The sequence below is a fragment of the Cygnus atratus genome, chromosome 1, assembly GCF_013377495.2.
Source record: "Cygnus atratus isolate AKBS03 ecotype Queensland, Australia chromosome 1, CAtr_DNAZoo_HiC_assembly, whole genome shotgun sequence".
In the NCBI taxonomy this organism is placed as follows: domain Eukaryota; kingdom Metazoa; phylum Chordata; class Aves; order Anseriformes; family Anatidae; genus Cygnus; species Cygnus atratus.
The window spans coordinates 89,590,793-89,613,274 of NC_066362.1; the positions used below are offsets into that span (position 1 = coordinate 89,590,793).

Genomic DNA, 22,482 nt, shown 5'->3' on the forward strand with positions numbered 1-22,482 from the left:
ATCTGTCACACAACCCGTTCTGCTACTGCACGCAGGCAGGCTAAAATTGTAGAGCAGCATGTGTCTGCGTGCCCATGTGCCTTCTGAACTAACCTTCCTTCCTGAGCTGGTAGGCTCTGCAGAAACGAGTCGGAGCAAACACGGATGGAGCTGAGAAAACTTCTCAAAAATTCAGACAGAAGTGTAAAAACAAAGCAAGAAACCAACATTTATACTAACTCACCTGAAATGGATTGTATGGCTGGGTGAATAGCACTCATTCAAAATAAAACCCCTCTCATCAAAAACTAAAACCAAAAAAACATGGTATGTATTATTTTCTGAGAGGAAAAGGAACTGCAAAGAAATGCCTTTCCACCCAGCGGGCTCTTCTACTTTAAACGTTCCAGCCTGAAATAGTCCAGGATCTCCCTCAGTCCAACTCATCTGCAACTCATCACGTTTTAAGGTAGCAAGGCCTCATGACCCACACCCAGATTCATGCATGCTGTCTCCCAGTCTGGAATAAGCTAGTCTCACAGGTTTCTCGGAAGTAAGGAGAAACATATGCAGCTCTTTGTTCTGAAAAGCTTCTCCGTATCATCCTCATGTTTTCACCTCAAGCCAAACTTTCTTCTTTTACACTCCCAAAGAACATTCCTCCCTACTTTCCCAAAACCTACACCAAAGAGAAGGACCGCAAATGCTAGAAGTGGAGGAGGAAAGAATACAGAAATAATTCCTTTCCAACTGAAGCAGTATCATGCTACAAAGTTTGTCAATTCAATAAAATATTTTGGAGAAGAAGCAGCAGACGACCAAGAAAATTTGACCTTATCAACTCACAGATAAAACTGGTCTAATTATTGCCATGAATTTGTAAGAAAATAGTCTTACAGAAACAGAAAGCAGGCTTGGAAACCTTATCTGCTCTTCAGTGGTTACTCACTGAAAGGGGCAAACAGTGTGTTTGGGGAAAGTGTTAAATTTGAGGTCTACCAACCCTTTATGTACTGCAAATTGAAATCATTTCCAATGCTATGGCTGATAAAAATCAGACCACATACATCTCTGATTAAAAAAAAAAAAAAAATCTGTTGAAATGAAACAGATCCTCTGGTACACAACCTGCACATGCTCCTCTATTTTTAGACTATTCTTTCCTGCATTCTTTGGTCTCTTTCAGAAAAGATGTATAAAACTTGTCATGACTTGGCTATTTGTCAATAAATCCCCATGGGCATCATGAAAGAAGCCTTTTAAAGAATAAAAAGAATGTATGCCAGGCATATAAAAAGAAGCATAATATGATGGAAGAAGGTATTTCTCAACAGTTCTTTTTACTGTACAAGGAATAACTAATTTATTACATACATCGTAACAGTGATGGAGTCTATATGAGAGATCTGAATGGTTTTGTTCCACAGCAAGTATAAAGCTAGTGTTTAGAAGAATTTTACATCAGAGTGAGGCATGACTGTGCTTGAAGTAAATAGTCACAACAGCAGCACATATGAACTTGATCCTAAGACAATTCAAGGCTTTTTCTGAATGTCTAAGCTCATCCTCTGACTGTTGCAATGTGCTGTCTTATTGAAGAGATGAGGACATAAAATAAAACCTCTAATTTTAGAGCACTGCTCCTTTATAACCATAGATGAGGAGGAAATAATCATCCAAACCAGAAGAAAAAAATAAATTGGATTGAGAAAATTAAAATCCTGTATATACACATAAGTAATAACAAGAGAATTTCCTCATGACTGTTTTTAAAAGGAGCTTGACAAATCGATTTCTCTCCCAGACTCTTTGTAATCATCATCTTCCTCATTAGAGTCTTCTCTACAGGATATTTTCATATGAATAGCCAGAGGATGCCTGAATATTCTTCAGAATACTTAATCTTATATATCTCAATTTAAGGACGTTAATAAACACAATGTTAGAGGCATAACATGATTAATAATCAATAATGTTATAGGCAAGGTAACTCATCCATTTAAGAAGCTTGCTTACATCTAGCTGAACTGGAATCTGAACAGGAAGGATTTAAGATGCTATGTCATGGCTCATAAATTTGTCAGATTGATCAGGATTAAAAAAAAGAGCAAGAATTTCAAATCCAGAAGAGAAAGGATTCATGACAGATCACCAGAAACTTTAACTTTCATTGCTGGTATATCCCCTCATATGAATTACCAGACAGCTGTTTTTTCCCCTGGTTTCATTCATGCATGTCTTCACAGTACTAGTTCAGCAAAGAGGCTGAGCTTCTAACGCTTCTGGCATCTCTGGGACATTCTGCTAATGACTGAAAAATATTTCCACAAAAGCATGCAGACAAAATTTAATGTATTCCAAACAAAGATGAGTTATCCAATGCTGACTGCTCCTGATTTTTGCCCTTGAAAAGGGAAAGGAAAACCCAGTGTGACAGAAGCGTTCGAGTACGCATCTCCACCATGACATAAGGCAAAGGTCCTCCGGAAGAAGAGGAATAACCTCCCTCTCCTAAAACACAGTCTAAACCTAGATAATTGTTTGCAACTCTCTGACAAAACTGCCGTTTAACTATGATTACCTCCCACAGCACTTCTGCTGCATTCATTAATCATTTTCAGCTATCCCTCTTTATTCATTAATCCACTCCTTCTGACTGCTATGTTGTTACTTTCCAGCTTTGAGACATCGGGCACAACAGATCATTAAGTAACCTTCCCCACACAAGCTAGACTGCACATTTTAAAATTATTCAGGCTAAGGAGGAGTTGTATGGGAAAAAAAAAAAAAAAAAAGGTAGTTTGCAAATCTAAGTAACGTCAAGTTGGGTAAATACAATTTTCTCCGACTTCCTTATAGACAAATGTCAATTCTGAACAAAGTCTCATGAGCAAAGAATCAACATGAGGAAGTTGTGACTGGGAACAGCACCTCAGCCCCACGGTGCTATTTATTCAGGAACCACAGCGTTGTTATGGTACACCTACAGTAGAGCGGCATGCTGGGTCAGGATGGAAGGCTGACAGGCTCATCTGTTTATTTGCTTCTGAAGATTGTTCAGCAATCTCTCTCCAAAGCAGGCAGAACTCAAAGAAATTTTGTCAATATTTGTAGCAAATCTCCTTCCTGGAGAGCTTCTAGGTACATGCGTGAAATTGCGTTACTACTGACTTATTAGGATTGTTCCTGTGTAACTGGAGCCTGCAATTAATAGTGTAAATGCTTCTATTCAGACACATCGTTGGCGATCTTCTGTGGATAAAACCAATTACGTAGTACATTGTAGTTTAAAAAGAAAAACAAAAAGAAGAAAAGAAAAAGAAAGAATGAGGCAAAGCCACATCTCCCTTCATACACTAACACAATTTCCAGCACAGCTGAGAGCACAGACAGCAGAGAGCACAGGCCATGCCTAACAGTGATCCCGTTCCCCAGCACTGGAAGCAGCTATCCCAGCCAGGACAAGCGAGTCCCATCAGCACTTGCATCCGGCACAAACACACCATAGCCAGAATTACACTAAATCCTGTAGTGGTAATGAAAGGCTCTGTTGTCTTCTTTGCAAAATGGCAACTGCTCATAGCTCTTCTTTTCCAAAACCTAAGTAAATAGATGCTAACTGCTTTGTTCCTTACACGTATGGTGGCATACTCACAAAAGCAAGGGCAATGCTCTGAACTCACCAAAGGGAGTGCACTACATCATCTTCCTCACCAACTCATCCATTCTTCATCACCATTAGTCCTGCCATGCGTTCAGGCAGGGCCGAACACAGGCCTTGAATAAGATGAAAATGCAACGTAGCATATAATATACAAGCACATTTGCAAAGATGTTGGGACACAAAGACATTGTACTGCAGCAAAGAGCTTACTGGCACAGCCAGGAACTAAAATCCGAAGTCTCTTTGTCTTCTGACTTCAAGTACATTTTCCAACTGATGCTCTTGCCTTGAAAGCACTGCCCCTGTTATCACACTTCTTTTTGAACTATGACTTTAAGTGCAAAGTTTGGCAAAATTTTGTGTTCTCATCTAAATGAATTGTGCACAAAGCATAAAAATAGGCACAGACGGGTAGAAAGTTAACACAAAAGATTCCACCCGCAATCTACTTCAAGTACCTAACATGGCCCAGCACCTACTTTGTACTTTATGATCTCTCTTTTTAAGAATTTCACAAGTTTTTCAAGCAGGTGCATCAGTAAGGATGAAATACAAGCAGGCAGAGGTTTCCTGTCAAACAGGTGCTGAGATCCGTGGCAAATTCCAAGAGATACTCAAGTCACTCCAGAGACAAGTGCCATCATGCACAGTGCTTATGCCACAGCATCGCTTCATGAATGAAATCAACTATTTATTTCACCTCAAGAAGGAACCATACAGCATATTCAGATACCATTCCCTTACCCTAACAAAAAAGTCCATCCAAGCAGATGGACACAACAACTTCTTTCCAGGATACACCATCCACACTGAGACCACCGGTATTATGCTGGGTGAAATATTCAGGCAACTAGAAGAAACTGTGACCACCGGACACACTGGAGCACTTGATCTTCCAAAAAACAATGCAGAAGTAATACCAGAAGAATGGCAACTACCAGCCTGAAACTGAGCCTTAACTCTGTTAAGGAGCTCATAAGTTTCAAATTATTTCAGCAAAAAGTTCCGCCTAGCACTTCTGCCTGAGCAGGAACTCCTTTCCTGGAGGAGTTTAGTTCTTCACTACTAAAAAGCCAAGATTTTTCCTATCTTGGATCAGATCTGCAGGGGCTGCAACCTTAAACATACAGACACACAAATCAAGCTTTAAAAAAACATTGTTGTCTAAAGTCAGCCAGAACTTGTGTTTATTGACATGATGAGTGCCATCTGCTTTGCTGGCTGACACTAGTTTCTCCAGAACATTTCAGCTGTCACTTTAAGGTATTTTGCTTAAGTTTTTTTTTAGCTGTTTTTAAGTTTTCGTTTTTATGTAACGCTTTCAGATGTCTTCCAGAACAAGCCTGTGCTCTAATAGGACTAGTTTATTCCTACAAAGATACTTAGAGCATTAACTGAGCCATGGCTCTAAGTCTAATGCAAACACTCCCATCTGTTTGTTTTTTTAAAGAACACAGGAGAAAAGGCTACTAAAACATATAAACTGATCTGACCAGTGGTATGCATCATACTTGGTAAATTCACTCAAAATATATATATTTTTTTCTTTTAAATAACCCACGTGCTTTTTCTAGGTTGCTTCCCATGTTTTAGTTCAACTGAAAATTTGAACTAGACAGCAATTTAATCTTCAGATTGTGACACAGTAGTGCAAAGATGTTATCTGCTCCTTCACATGATTGCATGGAAACGTAAACAATCATTTAGAATAATTTCCATGACTTTTGTTGAACTTTGAGTCTACTAGAGAACAACTACAAAAGATCTCCTGAATTTCTGGATATGTTATTTGTTACCAACCAGACCGAACAAAACTCACTCTGCAAAAGGATGCTGCTGTATCTGCTTGCACCACCCTACCTGCTGTTATCAACTTTAGATTCCTCTTCACCCTAAAAATCAAGTATGAAACATACAGACAGTTTAAAGCGTAACCACAGGCATCACTGAAAGCTGAAGAACTGCAGACTACATGCAAACAAGGAGAAGAGCAAGCAGGAAAGTCCGTGAAAGTTTAAGCTTAAATTGGATGTGTACTGGCAATTCGCAGAGCAAAGAGGTGGGAGCACCCTTGTCCTCCTCACACAGAGGTTTCATGAGTGCAGCTGCAAAACAGCGTTCAGGTTCATGACAGGGTAGACATAAATTGAAGACAACAAACTCAGGATAAAACAATGCAAGCTGTTAAGGCTTGAATTAAACAGGAAGACAGAGAGCTAAAAACGTGCAACTTGTCTAAACAAGAGCAAATAATGCAGAGTCTTTCAGATATTTCTGGAAAGCTTAAAAAAAGGGGGAGAGACTAGCTCGAGTACTTCCGTAAGTGACAGGCTTAAATTATGAGAGAGAGGATGAAATTTAAAAATGAAACATTACTGGCTTATAGTCCTGCAAAAAAAAAAAAAATCCTGACCTTGAGATATTACTGGCTGTGGCACATCCCCTGTGGAGAAACGAACTGCTGGCCTGGATCGCCAGCAGAGAGCGTGCTGGAGGAGACAAGCCCTCTCTGGTTTGAGAGGGACAGGTTCATCTCACAGGCCTCTTCTCTTTCTGTGCTTAACTCGTACTGTGGTGCTATTTTGCAAATATAGCTGCATATTTGAGAGCAATTAAGTATGTGACTGTATAGAAGAACTACATAATTCCTTTCACTTAATCCCAGAGAGAATATTCTACAGTACTAAAACTGTTAGTCAACAAACCATATAAACCAATACAGTTTCTTTTAAACACTATTTTACAGATGTCTTATGCATCAATCTGTATAATATTAGCTAAAGCCATCTTCTGAAACGGTGGCCTTTTTTCTTACCACTCCTTTGCTGAGAAAGGATTAATTAAATAATAAAATAAAATCAAAATATATAACCTATAATGGAAAGCTGAAGAACAGGTCAGTTAATACTGTTCTTTCAAACAACAGATAACCCAAGTCCAAGCCCGATATGGATTCTTTATCAATCAAAAATCAAAAATCAGAGTAGGTGAGGTCTTTTCACTTAAGCGTGCTTTATTTTGCTTGTCAAGTATATCTTGGGAAACAAGACTATTTCTTTCTTCCATAATTATCAAAAAAATTTACTTAGAGACACTACTTTATAAAACAACCTCCATCAATATGTTAATAACATAAATGCGTTCTGAAGATTAAGAGGAACAGAGCACACAGCCAGCTAAGATAAGTTGATTACCTTTGTCTTTTCACCAATAACATTTCTCTCCAGCTCAGCTATCTTTCTGTTTAGATGATCCAATATTTCCTTCTCTTTCAGCAGCTCTGTTGTTTCAGATTTCTGTTCCCCATCCAAAAGGGCACATTCCATATCCAACTAGGAATACAAAACATTTTTCAGAAGCTGTCCAAACTAAGAAGAAATCTTGATATACATTATTTTCTGGGGGAAGGGGAGTGAGTTGTTGATAATTTACAACAGAGAAATATTTTTAAAAGGAAAAAAAAAAAAACTATTTTACTCCCACAACGTTAAAAAGAGATCACAAAACTGAGAAAAAGTAAAACTGCAACATAAAATATTGCAAAATAAAGTCCAAACCAACTTTAGCTTGAAGATTCTGTTTTGGAGGTTTTTTTTTGTTTTCTAACTCTTCTCCTCTGTGCTTCCTCCTGTTATGATACTATACCAAGTATCTGTGCCCAGGCTCTGTAGGAAACCCTTTTCGAACAGCTGTTTCTTTCCTGTTGCTGATAATTGGAATAAGCACAATCCAAATGCCTGACCAGCTTAGTCTGTAACTGTGAGATTCCAGAAGTCAAGAGACTGCCACATAACCTTGCCACCATAAAGACAAGGAGGCTTAACAGGAAGTTATCTCACTTCCTTTCTCTTTAAAGGGTCACATGAGATACCGCTATAAAACACCCAAGTGACACAAGGTATTTAGATCAATTGAGTGACCATTCAGCAAGCAAGATTGTTCTAATTCCACTTAGGAGTATAATGGTTACAGCTGGGAAAGGCTACTCTGAGCATGACAATCATTCCCCTGCTAGAGAAAAATAACCTTCACAGTAGAAGACTACCACGTCCTCATTGTGCCTTACTCTGGTGAAGAAGCACTGAATACAAAGGCTATATAGGTGCATGAGTTCCTGGTGTACTCACCATCCTATCTGCGGCATGTAGGCATACCTAAGAAGCAAGATATTTAAAACCGAAACGTATCTCATACCTCTCTCGAGGATTCATCCATCTGGTCATTTAAATCTTTGATCTTCTGTTCAAGTTCTTCCAAGTTATTTAGTATTACTATGCGCTCCTCCTCCAGTCGAGTGAGCTCCTGCCCTCTTTGCTCATCACTTGTGCATTCTGGTATCTGCAGCTGCACATCACAAGAGGTTTATCAGAAAGACGAACACTGTGTTTCCTTCCCTCTTTCATATTGTAGTCATTTTAGACAAGTACTGTGTTGCTGGTTTTGAACCTGCTAGGTATTTCCTATCTACTATATTGCTACCTCTATATTTAGAAGGCGTAGAAGAGAAACAAACATGACACTTTACATCCAAGCTCTGGAAGTAAATACTATACTGAGCAGAAATACTATTCATACTATATGAATTATTAATATCTAACCTTTGAGAACTCTTTACATGCTGTGCTATTTAGCTTGTAAAAATCTGATTTACCTCTTAAAAGAGATAGATAGATGATACTTTTTATGGAGATGGCAGCTGTTCATATAATAAAAACCAGGGTGTAAAATAGAACATTTCTGTTGCCAGCCATCAAGAAGGGCAGTTTCTGTGAAACAAGGATAAGACTCAGTCCTGTGCCCCTGCGTAGCCATCAGGAGTCAGTACCCTTTTACATGGTTCTTCTCATTGCCATTAACTTACTAGATAACTGTGCCAAGAATTAAAAAACATTATTAAGAAAAATACCAGTGATCTCATTAGAGCAGCAGAGGCTAGATCAAAGAGTATTGAGTTTCCAAAGTATTCTTCATGTTCACCTGACCCCAGGGGCTCGCGATCAAATTGCTTTTGTAAGGCTGCTCACTCATTGTCTCCAGCCTGAATTAGAAGCGGGCTGCGCACAGGGCTTTGCATTAACCACTGGACCACACAGCTTTGCTCTAAAGAGGCTCAGGCCAGCTACTGAATGGCTATTCTGAGAGCAGGCACAGCCAAATTATCGTGGACAAATCTGATCTCAACATTTTAAAACAATGAGCTGTGTACCATTATCACAGTTGCTCATTTACTGCTTTGCTCAGGACTTAGCAGGGCACCCTTTACAATGAACGAATGGCATTCCTTGATCAGCAGCAGTAATCCTAGCAGGAAAGCCTCTTTTTGTCCGGTATCCTGCTCGGATAATGCTGACATAACATCTTCAATTTCAACCTCCTAATAAGGATTTAAAATAGCCTCTGACTTGTAGGAAGAAAGAAACAAATGGGAAAGAAATGCAAGACCACAGGAACTTGTAAGTGAAATGTTTCACTACCTTTCAAACATGGAAAGACCTGGTAAGACCAAGTAAAACCTTAATGCTATGTTTCTGTTCAATATAATTTCAAATTTGGACGACAGATTTCCAACGAGATACCCCTGTATAAGATGAAATGTTTTTCTATCACACTTCTATTGACTATAGCAATGTATAGAAGTTAAGCAAGTGAAATACAATTCATGTTAGACACGTAAAAGGGAAGAGACAAAAAATATTTGTCATACTTAACATAGCATGACTATGTTAAACAGAAACCTGCTTTTATGGCTCCTGTTGGTCTTACTAAGCTCTTCACTCTAATTATTGGAAATACTTATCAAGCATATCGGCACACTGTCTTTCCCCAGAAATGGCTGCACTGCTCATCTGGCACAAGAGAGCCCGGGCACTGACCCAGAAGGGACGAGAGGCTGTTTCCCCACCCTGGACATTGCTGCTGCTCTCCTGGCTGAAGGAGATTGCTAGGAATGCCATTAGCTCATTTTTTAAAGGACAACTCCCATTCATGAACGAAACAGCAAGATGAAGGAGAGGGGGAAGAAGCTGCATCATAGCAAGCCTAGGAGCTGCGTTCGTTCCTTCGTGTGCCAGGAGGCAAGCTGCCACTGCACGCCACATGAGAGGCAGCAGCTGATTTGACAAGCGGCTCGGATCCAGCCCAGGCAGAGTCAACAGGAAAGCAAACTCAGCTCAGGCGAATCCTCTCCACCGCCTCTGCAGCTGTTCTGGTTTCCCAATGAGAAAATACCTTCCTCTTAGAGGAAACAGGAGCCTCAGTCTAGGAGAGAATGGTAGCATTTACCTTATTTCCTCTGTCTCAGCACAGCTCTAAGCAGGACTCCTGAAACCTTGCTTATTTAAGTAGCCTTAAATTGTTCAGACAAGTCATTCTTCCTTAGAAAATGCTGAAGTCCCCCCGAATCCTACATTCCTCAGAAGAATACTTCCAGTACCGTCAGCTTTCACAGGAAATGAAACAATCAGTCACTGGGTGCTAAGCTATATGAGCTCTGAGATGAATTCTTCTACCTAAACCATCCCAACTGTGATGCTTGCTGTGAAAACCAACTTCCAGAGAAGGAGGATTTCAAGCTATCTACCTGAGGCTGTACTATTTCTTCCTACCCAGCGTTACCTTTGGTGTGATACTTAGGTACGAAGATTCAGTGGAATCCTTCAGGAAGCCAGGAGCAGCTAAAGGAGGAGACTTCATGTTTTCGTTGAAGTGCTCGTCAGCTCTCAGCCCTCGGGAGGAAAGGAAAGCAGTGGTGCTGCGACTGTGGTTACTTGGTTCCGAGAAATCTGAATCACTTGCAGATGATTTCAAGTGGTTTCTAAACCTCGTTTCCAGATTCATCTGCGAGTCTTCGAACACTGAGTCCTCATCTGATAGCTGAAGCTTTTCAAGTTCTTTGTTAATTTTTTGAACATCGGCAACTGTCGTAGTTGCAGCGGCATCGCTGTCAGATTTGGAGTATTCTGCACACAAATTGAGGATCGTCTCCAGCCGCTGTCGTTCCTAGTTTAAGGAAAGATAACAGCACTGAGCTTCACATGTGAGCTAAAGTAAAGATGAAGTTAAAAAAAATATATATGTGCTGCTTATTTTTAGAGTGATGGATTAAAGTCATCCAATTCCACTTACACCTTTAACATTCAGAGATAGTAAACAGATCTACGCATATAAATTGCGGTTTAGGACAAAGAACCAACATGGAAAAACACTTAAAAAATAAAGTGCATTTCACAGAAATGAATATCTACTTAAATTAAGACACCTGCTTCTCTTTCCAATGTAGAAAAATAATATTAATATTGTACATTCTGGTTGCTGTAATCATACCCAATTTCTGTGTATATGTGTCCAGCAAGCTTCACCTACTACTCTGTTTTGCACTTATGCTATATGCCTGTCATGCTGCAAAATATAGCAGATTTTCCACACATTCATCAATTCCTGACTTTTTTAGATTTTCTGTTATGTTAACATTGATTCCCCTTTTTGTGAGAGAATTAGTCCACCTTCTGAAACACACCATTTTAGGAGCATGTACAAAATCACGAGGCATCACATCCAAAATACAACCGATGTCCAATGCACAGAAATGGGGGGAATCTTTATTTACCAGTTTCCCCAAACTCCAAACAGATTCACATTAACATTTCAAACTTGACACTCTGCATAGCTGTGCCAGTTTGACCTGACACGCTTCAAGTTGCTATAAACATAAATTCCTGGAAGACTTCTAGATCTCTAGGATACTTTATAAAAAGTATCAGAAAGCTGCATTTGCTTTATTTTACTGTATGCATAGACTCACGTAATTTCTATTTCAGATGAAAGTGTTTGACCTTTTCATTTTTAAGAGGTGCTGCTTTTATGCTATTTCACGTTCCTTTTGCTAAAGAAGTAAAGTAACGTAAATAAAAAAATTGCTTACCATAAGTCTATTGAAAATTCTGCCAGGGAAAAAACACCACCGTGAAAGTTTCGTGCTTGGCATTAATCCCTGCACTACTGACCCCATTTCTTATTTCTAGGAAACCCTTCTTTTACCCATATTCAGAAAGAAAGCCACAACACCGAAATCCTCAGCCTCCCTCACCAAGAAGCACTGCAGATGTACGCAGCGTCTGCGCTCTACCTGTCGCTACATTTGCGAGCGGGCTTTGCAAAGCAGCCACTTCTGGTGGTCCTAACGCTCCCCGTGCACAGCAAGTGATACAAGACAAGCGGAGCAGCGAGGGCACTGCGTTGCTTTTGCTCTCCCTGCGGCAAGCCACTGGAATTTCACGAGAACGTAACACCACTTCACAGGCACACGGCTTCTCGGAGAGGCACAAGAAGATTAGGTGGCTGTACGCACCACACGCTCCCCGGAATCACTTGCAGTTAGCTGCCGAGCTACGTCTCCGTCCTTCGGGAAGAGCCCGGGCCCACACGTCTCCAATCCCTACCCAACCCAGAGCTTCTGCCTTCGGGTGGGTTTCGTGCCCCTTCCCCCGCAGCCCCCGGCGGTGGCAACAGCAGAGCCGAGCTGCCCACGGCGCGGAGCCCTGCAAGCTCAGACTTTCCACCGAGCGGGCCCAGCAGATTCCGCAGCCGGCCCTCAACCCCAAACGACCGACATAATTATAACCCCGCCGAGCCCTGCTCCCTCTCTGCGACTCCTGCCAGACCCTCAGCCTGCTCCCTCAGCCCGCCAAAGCCGTGGCCCTCCCTCGTGGTAAGCCTTTTGGCCACGAGACCCAATTCCTAAAGCGCTGTGCAAGCGCTGGCCAGCGATGGTGTGACAGCACCAGGCCTGGCCCCTCGCTACGATCCTGATGGTTATGGACGGGAAGCACAGCATTAGGATATGAAGTGCCGTCCCTCCCTGCCACAACAGGTTACATCGCATTACCCCAGGCCAGCCCCCCATCCCTCCAACAATGACGGCAAACGGCAGGTTTAGGTTTTCAGGCACAGCTGCTGCTCATCCCAGCCCGGGCACCAGGTAAGGAGCTCTCCCTGCAAACCTCTCTTTTGAGAGCAGCCCCGCGGAGGGATCCTTCCTTCCCCAAGTCCCACGTGGTCAGCAAAACTCTAAAATCGCAGGAAAACCTCTGCCAGGCTTCAAAAAAGTCCTGCTGAACTTCCAGACGCATGACCGAAATGCCGCTACCTCTCACTTCTATTTTGACATGTACCGAGAGGCTTACGGACAGGAAGCTGGGTGGCTATTTTATACACCCTATTCTCATCGGTTCGTCTCAGCCAGCTCGCTCCAGCTCCAGCACACCTGCATTTAACTGTTCCAGCATACATTTCCGAGTCAAGCGGCTAGCTAGGAAACCACCCCTGTAACGCAAGAGAAATGTGAGAGCAGGAGAACACGAAAAGTTTGGGTGATAATTTTTGTGATTTTAATTGTGACGCCAAACACGGTAGAGAAAGAAAAGGCGTTCCAAATGAAACAGCTTGGTTTAAAATTGGTTCTGCTGCGAGGAAGGGCTGTTGAATTAAGCCTTTTGAGTCCGCTTTTGGTATGTTTCCCCGTAAAACGCCCTTTCTAACAGACTAAAACATCTTTGTGTACTTTTGCTGGATCTTTTACCTGCTGTGAAAAGGGGCAGACAGGTCTTGTGCTCTTGCTACCTTAGCAGTTTCGTCACTATGGGCTTCGACAAAGCTACGTACCGCATCTGAATGGCTGAAAATTTAGGTGCTGAAGGAGGATGGGACAAAGGGATAACAACTCTCCTCTGCTACTGCTTAACAATGACATTAAGACACACCCCTGGTACCCTGTGAAGAAAAATATTCTGAAATAGAGGAGATAAGTAACTCCCACTCTTTCAAAGACAGCTACGTCAGCGGCTCCAGGATTTGTTCATCCACTGCATGTCACATGTTGTATGGATTTTACAAATGCGTGGAGGTCGGTCCTATCTAGGTATCAAGGCAGGATGGGGTTAGTCAGCTGTGGCAAGCAGGAAGCTTTTCAGCTAAGTGCCATTAGCAACTGTATAACCCGAGATCTCATTAAAAATACATGTACAGCCTGTCCTTTGTGACTGGAGCTAACAAGGTTTGTGGCTACTCAGCAGCTCCCTTTGTCTGAAGAGGAGGCTGCTGCCCTTCCCAGCTCCCATTGCTCTTTAAAAGCCTCAGGGGCAGGCAAACACCTGGCTCCAACACAAAACGTCTGAGCAGCAGCAAGTCAAAAAGGATGGGGGAAATAAGGCAGCAGGAGCAGAGCAGCAAAGTCCACAGACTTTCTTACTTACCACCATGTTCGGCACCCGGTGGGCAAGGGGCAGGAGGAAGGCTTCTCTTTCCTGCCTGGGTTTTTAAGGAAGTGGTGATTGCACACCTGCCTCAGATTTGGAGACAGAAGCTTGTTTCCAAGCCAGACTGCTACCCGGGGCTGAGAGCAGCTCTCCCGCTGTTGTGTCCCTTCCCTCTCTAACCTGTGCCACTTCCTCACTTCAGCCTCATTTATTCTACCATTAAGTCCTTGTTCTGCTATGTTTAGTCTTCTGGCTACAAGGCTATCAGGAGCAGCACCAAATTCGGAGAAAGCACTTGTGTTTCACATTCGTTTCTCCCGGCAGATGCCCAGGGAGCCTTTCCCAGCAGGGACCCATAAGGAGGAGAGCTGCAGAAGGAAAGCCGTGGCCCCGAGGAGCAACACGCCTGATCCTTGCCTCCCTGTTACAGGTACAAGAGAAATGGAGGGACAAAAGTCAAACAGTTCAGGGGCACAGCCCAGAGCCAGCCTCTGGACAGGAACTTTACGGAGGAGCTTTTGCAGAACCCAGTTCCCCAGTTACACTGAGGACAGGAGCTGTAGAGCACTGCTCAACTTCTGTAATTAAAAGCAGGTCTACTGAAATTCATCTCTTCCCTTCTTCCTATATATAGCTCCTTTTAATGAAACACAGAGCTGCACAAATTAAGTACACTAAATCCACACTCTGGATTATTAAAGATTCCACAGAAAAGTTCTGGAATAATTAAAGAAAAAATTTACCGAGTTATCAGTGTTAATTATATCCTGCAGGGGATTTGGTTGTTTGTTTTATCCTATTATATGGCACTTGTTCATTTATTAAACTAAACTGTTGTTAAGTAGCTATTCTATAACACTGCAGAGAGCGTCCAACACTAGCTGTAGGAAAAATTATCTCAACCCAGCCTTTATCCGCTTGGCTGGGGTTCCTCTAAGAGGCAAGTCAAGTCACTTACACTTTTAAATACAGCTTAGGTGCTTTACGTTTAAAGGATCTATAAAAAGACAGTGCCAAAATAAATTTATTAAATATGTATATGAGATTTTTCCAAGCTATATGGAGATTTACATGAGCTCTACCAACCATAGTTTTAAAGCAGTACCACCTTGATCGTTCCCAAATATTTCCATTTAATTTTCCCCTCACACGAGGGCATCTTACTAAATTGCAATGAATGAATGCAAAGTGCTTTCCTGACTCGGGGTGATTCTGTATTACTTCCTACTTATTGAATAAACTTAATGAAATTCAGTGCTCTTCCGAATGTGCAGACTGTGGAGTAAGCTCTCCTAATTCTATTATTGCTTGTTAGGTCATTGGTCACATAAGCCGAAATCCCTCCCAGCACGATTCCTGCATCCCATAAAACTCCATTTACGAGCATATGCTTTAGATCCACACCGGCAGCTGGGCTACGAAAGGTATCCTGCACACGCTGAGCAGGTCGTTTCTGGGTAGCTACCTCCATCTAGGGGAAAGGCAGCGTACTGCCTGAAAGCCAGCAGTAGAAAACCAAGGCTGGTGCTATTCATACCGGAGGTCATCAAACAAAACAGATGGCATTAATATCTCTCTGGCTCTGCTGGCCGTGCCAGTCCACCGCCGACCTCCTCACGGGCTGGGGAGAACAACCGCCTTTCAGTTCCAGCAGCTACAACAATTTGCCTTTTATCTCAGACAGGGGAAAAAAAAGAATAAAGATTTCCTCTTTGAACAAGAAATAAAAAACACGAATTCAATAGCTGACTGAATCTCATTGCCTATTCTTAGATCCCAGTGTTAACTCTTTTCCTTGTTTACGAGGCTCGCGGGCCATCCTCAGCAATAGCTCACTGTTGCATCTACTTGTGTAAAACTTGGATCAACATCCGCCCGGAGAGATGTGGCACCCGGCCAGCCCGGACACAGAGCCAGCAGGAGCAGGAGCAAAGGCGGCCCCAGTGTTCAGCTGGTTTTGGTAGAAGGCACATGGAAAGGAACCTTGAGGGGGCAACAGCAAATGCTATGCGACTATGTACGTGTCTTCTCTCTTTGGTGCATAGGGACACATTGCAACGCAGGTGTTTTAATCACTCCAAAAAACTGCAAGGAGCATTTTCACTATTTGCACAATTTTTTACAATTCTATGTATATTTGTCTGGGTGATGACAGCAGACCACTCCGTTTTGTATGCAGACAGTAGCAGCAACTCAAAATGCAAACCTCCTGAGGGGCCTCTGTCACTTAAAAAGCAAACTAAGCACAAGTAAAACTCACAGAATAATTTATATGGGGGAAAAAAAGCAACAACAAAAGGAGTAAAAATAAAGGGAAGAGACAGAGGGCAGACACCAGGGCAAACTCTAATGTGCACATGGGCTTTGCCAAAAAATTCAGAGGTGAACAGCAGCTGGCAAACACGAGGCCCAAGCCAGCCCTGTGCCAGCAGGGTGGCCGCAGGGGCAGCGCTGGTGCCAGCTGCGCTGCTCTCCGCTCGGCATCTGGCTTGCGGAGTGGCCTCATCCTTCTGAGGAGCCTCCAAGCAGTCCTACATTTTCCTTCTGCCTGCCTTGCTTCAAAGACACAGCGCATTAGAGTCTAATATTTATGCTTAAAAGGACTGGGCTTCCCCCACCGTTCACCCACCAGACACTCAGTCTGGACTTTTACCCATCTCTGAGAATGCAAAGCATGCAGTTTTTGCTATCCAAAGGCACTTATTTGGTGGTTGTGGGTTTTCGTTTATCCCACACACACCCTGCTCGCCAAAACAGGCCTGAGCAGACCTGGATCTCCAACCTTCATCCGTGCCACCTGCCATAAAATCAGACAAAGCTGTGCTTTGGAAACTCAGGCTGGATACATGAGGACCCTGTTTGGACACACTCATGCCTCCAACCACTTTAAAGACAAAAATAAAACAGGACAGGTCCTAACGTACAACAGGCCGATGGGCAGTTTGTGGAGGAACATTAAGAGATTTGGCTTTCTTTTTTCTTTCCAACCAAACATATTCCTCCTCTTAGAGGTCTGAAAACCTATTTGTGGGGTTACTCAGACCCTCAAACCACTGGAAGGAGGCACTCTCCTGCTATGCAACCCTTCAACCAGGTACTCAAAAATGGGGAAAAAAACAGTACTGAGAAATACTCACTACTGAACAGGACTGAGAAATACGTTGCCATTACATCCAGATATAAAACGAGAACAATTTTTAGCATTACTGAATAGAGAAACAACCCCATATCTCCAGTGCCTCACCGCAAAAAATGCTGTTCTCTTTGAAATATAAATACACTCCCTGTGTTGTCTTTCACGACTGATCACCGCTCAAGTTTTACATTGCTGCTGTCTGGAAAGCCCTCTGATAACACGACAATGCCACTTGGCACACACAAAACATCATGACTGGCAACAGCGAGGAGATTTCAACATGGAGCAGGAAAGCAGCAGGGAGAGAGGAGGAAATAAGCCATGAGCACTTCTGCTGATGATTTCTCCTCGTGCGTGCAAAAGCGTAACCCTTTGGGGGGTCTGTAACCCCTGCTCCCTGCAGCAGGCCTCCTCACCCTCTGTCCTGGGGCCACAGCCTGTCTTCGCAAGAGCCCAAACCTATCAAAGATGGAGTGAAAGCACACATCCAAAGTTAAGGGTGAAGACTCGATAATACACGTTGGCCCTGTAATGACATAGGTTGGTGCCTAAGTGGACAATAAAATCAGTACAGTATGAATGCATGTTAGTAGGGCCAAGGCAGTCGCTGCAAAACCTTTCAAGAACTCCCTCTGACTATCCTGAAGATTTTTTTTTCTTTTACCTAACAGTTGTTTCAATAACACGTTGAAGTTGTGCCTTACTATCAAGTGTAATTCAGGGCTGAGGCTTTATGCGGTTTTTTGTTGACGAGAGTTTTGCAGCTACTGCACAAAGACAGAAGCTCTGTCCCCTTCTGCTACTTCTCCAAGGGAGAAACAAAAATGCCTGTATTTTAATGCAAATTCTCAGGAGGTAAAACCACAACCAAGCGGAGAGAACTCCGATGACGTCCGTCAAACCAACCCCAACGCCTACCTGACTCCACAGCACAGCAGACAGGACTCCGAGCAGCTTGCAGTGGAGACAAATTCATTTTACCCACTCACCATCAAACACTGCCGTCAACTGAAGCAGAAGCGTTGGAACCCTGCAGTGCAAATTGTGGGGTTTCTGCACACAGACCTTTTAGCAAAGCCCACAGGATGAACGAACACAATTCATGTGGGTTACAACGTATTTTTTAGGATGGTTGAACAGCACTGTCCATCTGAGCTGTTACAGCTGCATGCCACTTAATCATTAGCTTCATGGACTGCAGTAATAAACACTGCATCTGACGTCAGTGAAATTTGAATTTCAAAAGACAACAGCTTATGTTTTGCTATACCCTCCCGATGGCTAGATCTGGAAAAGACATTTTGCAAACACCAGCTGCCACGAAAAGCTCAAAGGAAAAGAAAAAATTACCAGGCGTTCCATCTCCTGCTCCCGAAGCCGCTCCTCCCTCTGCCTCCTGTGGTAGTCCATGAGGTCTTCTCTCCCCGAAATGGAGCTGATGCTGTTCTTCCGCTCTCTCACAGAAGTCTGCAGCGAGTTTGGCGTCTGTCTGTAACTTTCCAAATCAGTGTCATCAAATTCCATGGAACTGGTGGAGAGGTTTCTTCTGACAGAGAACGATCTGTCAAAATCCACAGGGGAGAACGAACTACTGGGACTTGTTCCTGAGAGTCCAAGTCTATCAAAATCATCTGGAATAAACGAGGAAGAAGATGCTAAAAGCATTTTTTTAGCGATTCGAGGGCTTGCAGGAACACTAAGAGTCGAACTAACATAGGGATTATTCCCAGAAACAGAACTTGCATGTGGTGAAACCCCTGAGCTGCACGAAGAAAAATTCAGGTAATTGTCAGCATCTAAAGCATTCTGAGGTAGATCCTTTTCTCCAAGTTTTTTCCTTTTAGTATTACCCAGAGAGTTTCTTGGGGGCAAACTTAATGGCATCAGCTGGCTTTCTGTTGATTTATGAAGCCTGGGTAGGGAACGGCTGTACATTCCCATATGACTTAGAGATCCACCAGAGTATTTCCTAGGTCGCGAACCCAGAGTCTCCATCATCACATCCTTGTGTTTAACTGGCTTTGCATGAAGGGCTAGGCCGTCTTCAATATTCATCCTCCTGCCTTGCTTTGGGCTTGAAGGCATGCTGGCTGCCCCTGAATTGCTAACAGGGGAAAGCATCAGCTCGCTCCCTGAGCTGCCATTCCACATTGTGAGAAGAGAGCCCGAGATCTTCTTCGTGTCCAGCATTCCTGGGAAGTAGACATTGTCATATGATTTGTTTTTCTGGCTATACTTTGAGTAGTAAAACTTATCCATGTGCCCAAGAGATTTTTCATTTTCTCTGTTGGCATGAATATCAAAGTCTGTCCTTCCTAAACTGTACCCACTGAGGGATGGAGATGTGCCCGATACAGAGCTCAAATGCTTTACAGAGAAGCTTTTATCTGGAAGATATGGGCTTTCGCAAGGGAACAGCTTGCCTCCCTGAATTTTGGTAACAGAGTGCGTGTTTTTAACACTGGTGGAAGGATTGGGTTTAACTGCCACAGGTTGTGAAAGGGTTAAATAAGAACCAGCATAGTCCCCGTTTGTTTTAAATTTGAGACTTGATGAATATTTCTTCGTGTTGAGGTTTTCCATAATATCCTGGAGACCATTTTCAAGGGAATTCGCCACAGAACCCTTTCCCAAACTAGTATTTTGTAATTCCATCTGGTTTTGTGTGTGGCTATACTCTGCCATAATCTTACTGGAATCTGTAGGGAAGAGAAAACAAGAAGAAAAAGTTCTTAGCAAACAAGTTACGAGCTTCTTGCATACACATGCCTGCATACTGTCTTCAAAAGAACACATTCAAATCATTAGCACGCTTGTTATAAATGTGTCTCAGATCATTAGACAAAGTGGGGTATAAGCAATCTTCCAATCTCTGGTTTTGCTAAAATTGTAGAGTGACAGGAAAAAAAAAGGGTTGACAGACATCACCAAATTCACATTACAAACCAGCAACACAGTTAGGAAGAGACTTGACTTTTTGTTGTCCTATCCATTGCTGGACTCTGTGGCTCGCAGTCTTTATAAGCCTGAGCCTCCTAAGATGTCCACGTGGTAAGAAAGCATTACTGTCCTGTGTTATATTTATTTATTTATTACAGCCAAGGAATTAAGGTAGAGAGAGAAGATACAAAGCCAACAGCAGAGAAAAGAATTGAATGCAACTCTTTCAGGGCTCAGGATACAGGTACTGTTCTGGGTCACCTTTTCTTTTAACCCATGCAACTAATTCATTTGAGCCCCAAAATACTAGTAAGTTCACTAAGAGTTTGTTACCGTTGTGCTTACTCTGTGAATTGTCATGCAGAGCTTCATGGAAGAGTACAAAACTGAGGCCCATTTCTCAAGGTGTTTCAGCTCAGTGCGTAACGTTCTTAAAATAGAAAGTCATGTAACTACATCTGCAAAGAGCATTTTAGTTAAAAGATAACCCCAAGGAAGTATAACGCTAGGCTCTACGACTTCATTCAAAACAACAGCAGCAATCACATGGCCATTAAAAACACTAACAGGGGTTTCAGTTTCCAGGTCCCTAACATAAGTTCAGAATGGTAACATATTCTGAGGAAGGACAGAGACCCTTTGTTGTGCTGGACGGTACTGTTCACTGACATGCCAAGCTCCAGCCTACAGCTCTGAGTCCCACTTTGCAGAAAGCAGAGGAAAGAATTCAGCTCCTGACAGCATCAGTCACTGCAGGAGACAAACACACCCCGAGCAGGCTTTCCCTTGATGTAGAAACGGCACCATAAACATTTCCAGCAGCTCTCTGGATGTGCTAGACTGTGCTTTGAACTAATAAGGCAACCACTCCTCAGTGTCGGTTCCTGCAGTGCCACTGAGCACTGCCTCTGGGACCACGGGTCAAACCTGGGATTTACTCTTGGCTCAGTCACTTTCCACTTGTGATTTCAAGCCACCGCGTGAGAAACCTAATCCCAGTTTGCCACTCTGCATGAAAACCTAACATCCTAGCATGCAAAGTGCTTTTAAAATCCTCTGAGGTGATACTTTAATCCTCTTCTGAGTACCACTTCAAACAATTATATGAACCCAGACACACAATCTGGATTCCCGCCCCACACCGCAGCTGCAGAGCAGAACTGAGATGATCCAGTTTCATTGGGGTTCAAACATCTGGTAGAAGGTGGCAATGCGTACTTTGAGTGGGTCCCTGTTTCTTGGACCTTTGTTGCTGACAAGGCAAAAAAAAAAATGTATTACTGTCCAGGGCATCATTCAATATCCATCTGTTCCAAAAGCTTCTGGAAACGAGCTCTCACTCCACACCAACTATGGTGAGTCTAAATGCCTAACAAAATGTTCTCCTCAATCGGTAGGGAACAAACCTATAAGTTTAAGAACAAAGGTAACCGTCATTAATATATAGTGAATATATATAAGTGAATATATAAGTGAATATGCAAAAGATAAAATAAGTTGGCATTATGAAACAAAAAAAAAAAGTCTTCTTGAGCATATCTGGCTAAGAATGTGTCAATTACAAGCTCTACTAGTGGCAGAAAACATCATCTTCCAGCTTCAGACCCAAGTCTCAGGTTTACCACTAAGCAGAATTTAGTACTTTTTTATGCTGTCCGTCATTTAATTTGCTGTAATTTTAACGCATTCATTATTGACGATCCAACTAAGTTGCCTTTGAACCAGTAAGTTCACAGGACTCCCTATCAGACCATCACTGCTGGGAGTCACTTTCTTATAATGTGACATTTTTACTTGACATTTCTAACTACTTTCACAAGTTTTGATGATCAGCAATGATGAAGTTCAGATACAAAAAAGGAGGAATGTGACCCATGTTCAACAAAACTCTGTCAAGACAAAGTCATCAGAAAAAGATCAAGCTCTCATCATGTTAATGGTGTTATAAGAACAAGATGTAAGAGCTATTTGAGAGCACAGATACAGCGCATGATGTATGCGCCTTGACTCTGATATTAAAAATGTACTGTCCAAAACATTAGTTCAACACAGCTGAAGTTCAACTGGTTTTGCATAAATTCCACTGACTCCTATATAAATAGCTTAGCAGACACATTAATGGGACATTAATAATTGTTTATTACTCCCTTGCAACACCAGTAGGGCACATTTAATCCTGCGAAGACTAACTGCTTTTGCCAAAAAACAAGTTAGCTCATGGAAACTTTCAGGCCTGTTCACCACAGCAATGAAGGATTCATTGTACTTTAAATCCAAACAAGTACAGTAAAAGAGGTCACAATACCTTCATGCAGCCACTTGGATTCAACTTTTCTTGACGATACCTCACGCCAATTCCTCTGAGCTCTCAGTTCCAACACCACAGTGCCCGCAATCATAAGGTTAAACCCCAACTGGACTAGAGCACATGTTTAACTGAACCTTAACTTCTTCCCACAAGCCAGATCTTGTTTGGTTTGTTTATTTTTAGGGCAATGCTTGCGATGAGG

The 22,482-nt window shown here is 42.5% G+C and overlaps 1 protein-coding gene across 38 annotated transcripts in view; it reads right to left on the minus strand.

The window, feature by feature from the left end:
• PHLDB2 (pleckstrin homology like domain family B member 2) overlaps positions 1-22,482 on the minus strand; it is a 113,176-nt gene that overhangs the window by 33,779 nt on the left and 56,915 nt on the right. For 18 of the 38 annotated variants that reach the window (XM_050708326.1, XM_050708324.1, XM_035540728.2 and 15 more), the window contains 4 exons: positions 18,383-19,731; positions 10,259-10,642; positions 7,838-7,987; positions 6,838-6,975 (listed from right to left, as the gene is read on the minus strand). In XM_050708326.1, the coding sequence (XP_050564283.1) occupies positions 6,838-6,975; positions 7,838-7,987; positions 10,259-10,642; positions 18,383-19,731 (2,021 nt within the window). Of the gene's footprint in view, positions 1-6,837; positions 6,976-7,837; positions 7,988-10,258; positions 10,643-18,382; positions 19,732-20,317; positions 20,431-21,190; positions 21,212-22,482 lie in introns of those variants that run through there. The other 20 variants (XM_050708330.1, XM_050708327.1, XM_035540747.2 and 17 more) reach the window with 4 other exon arrangements.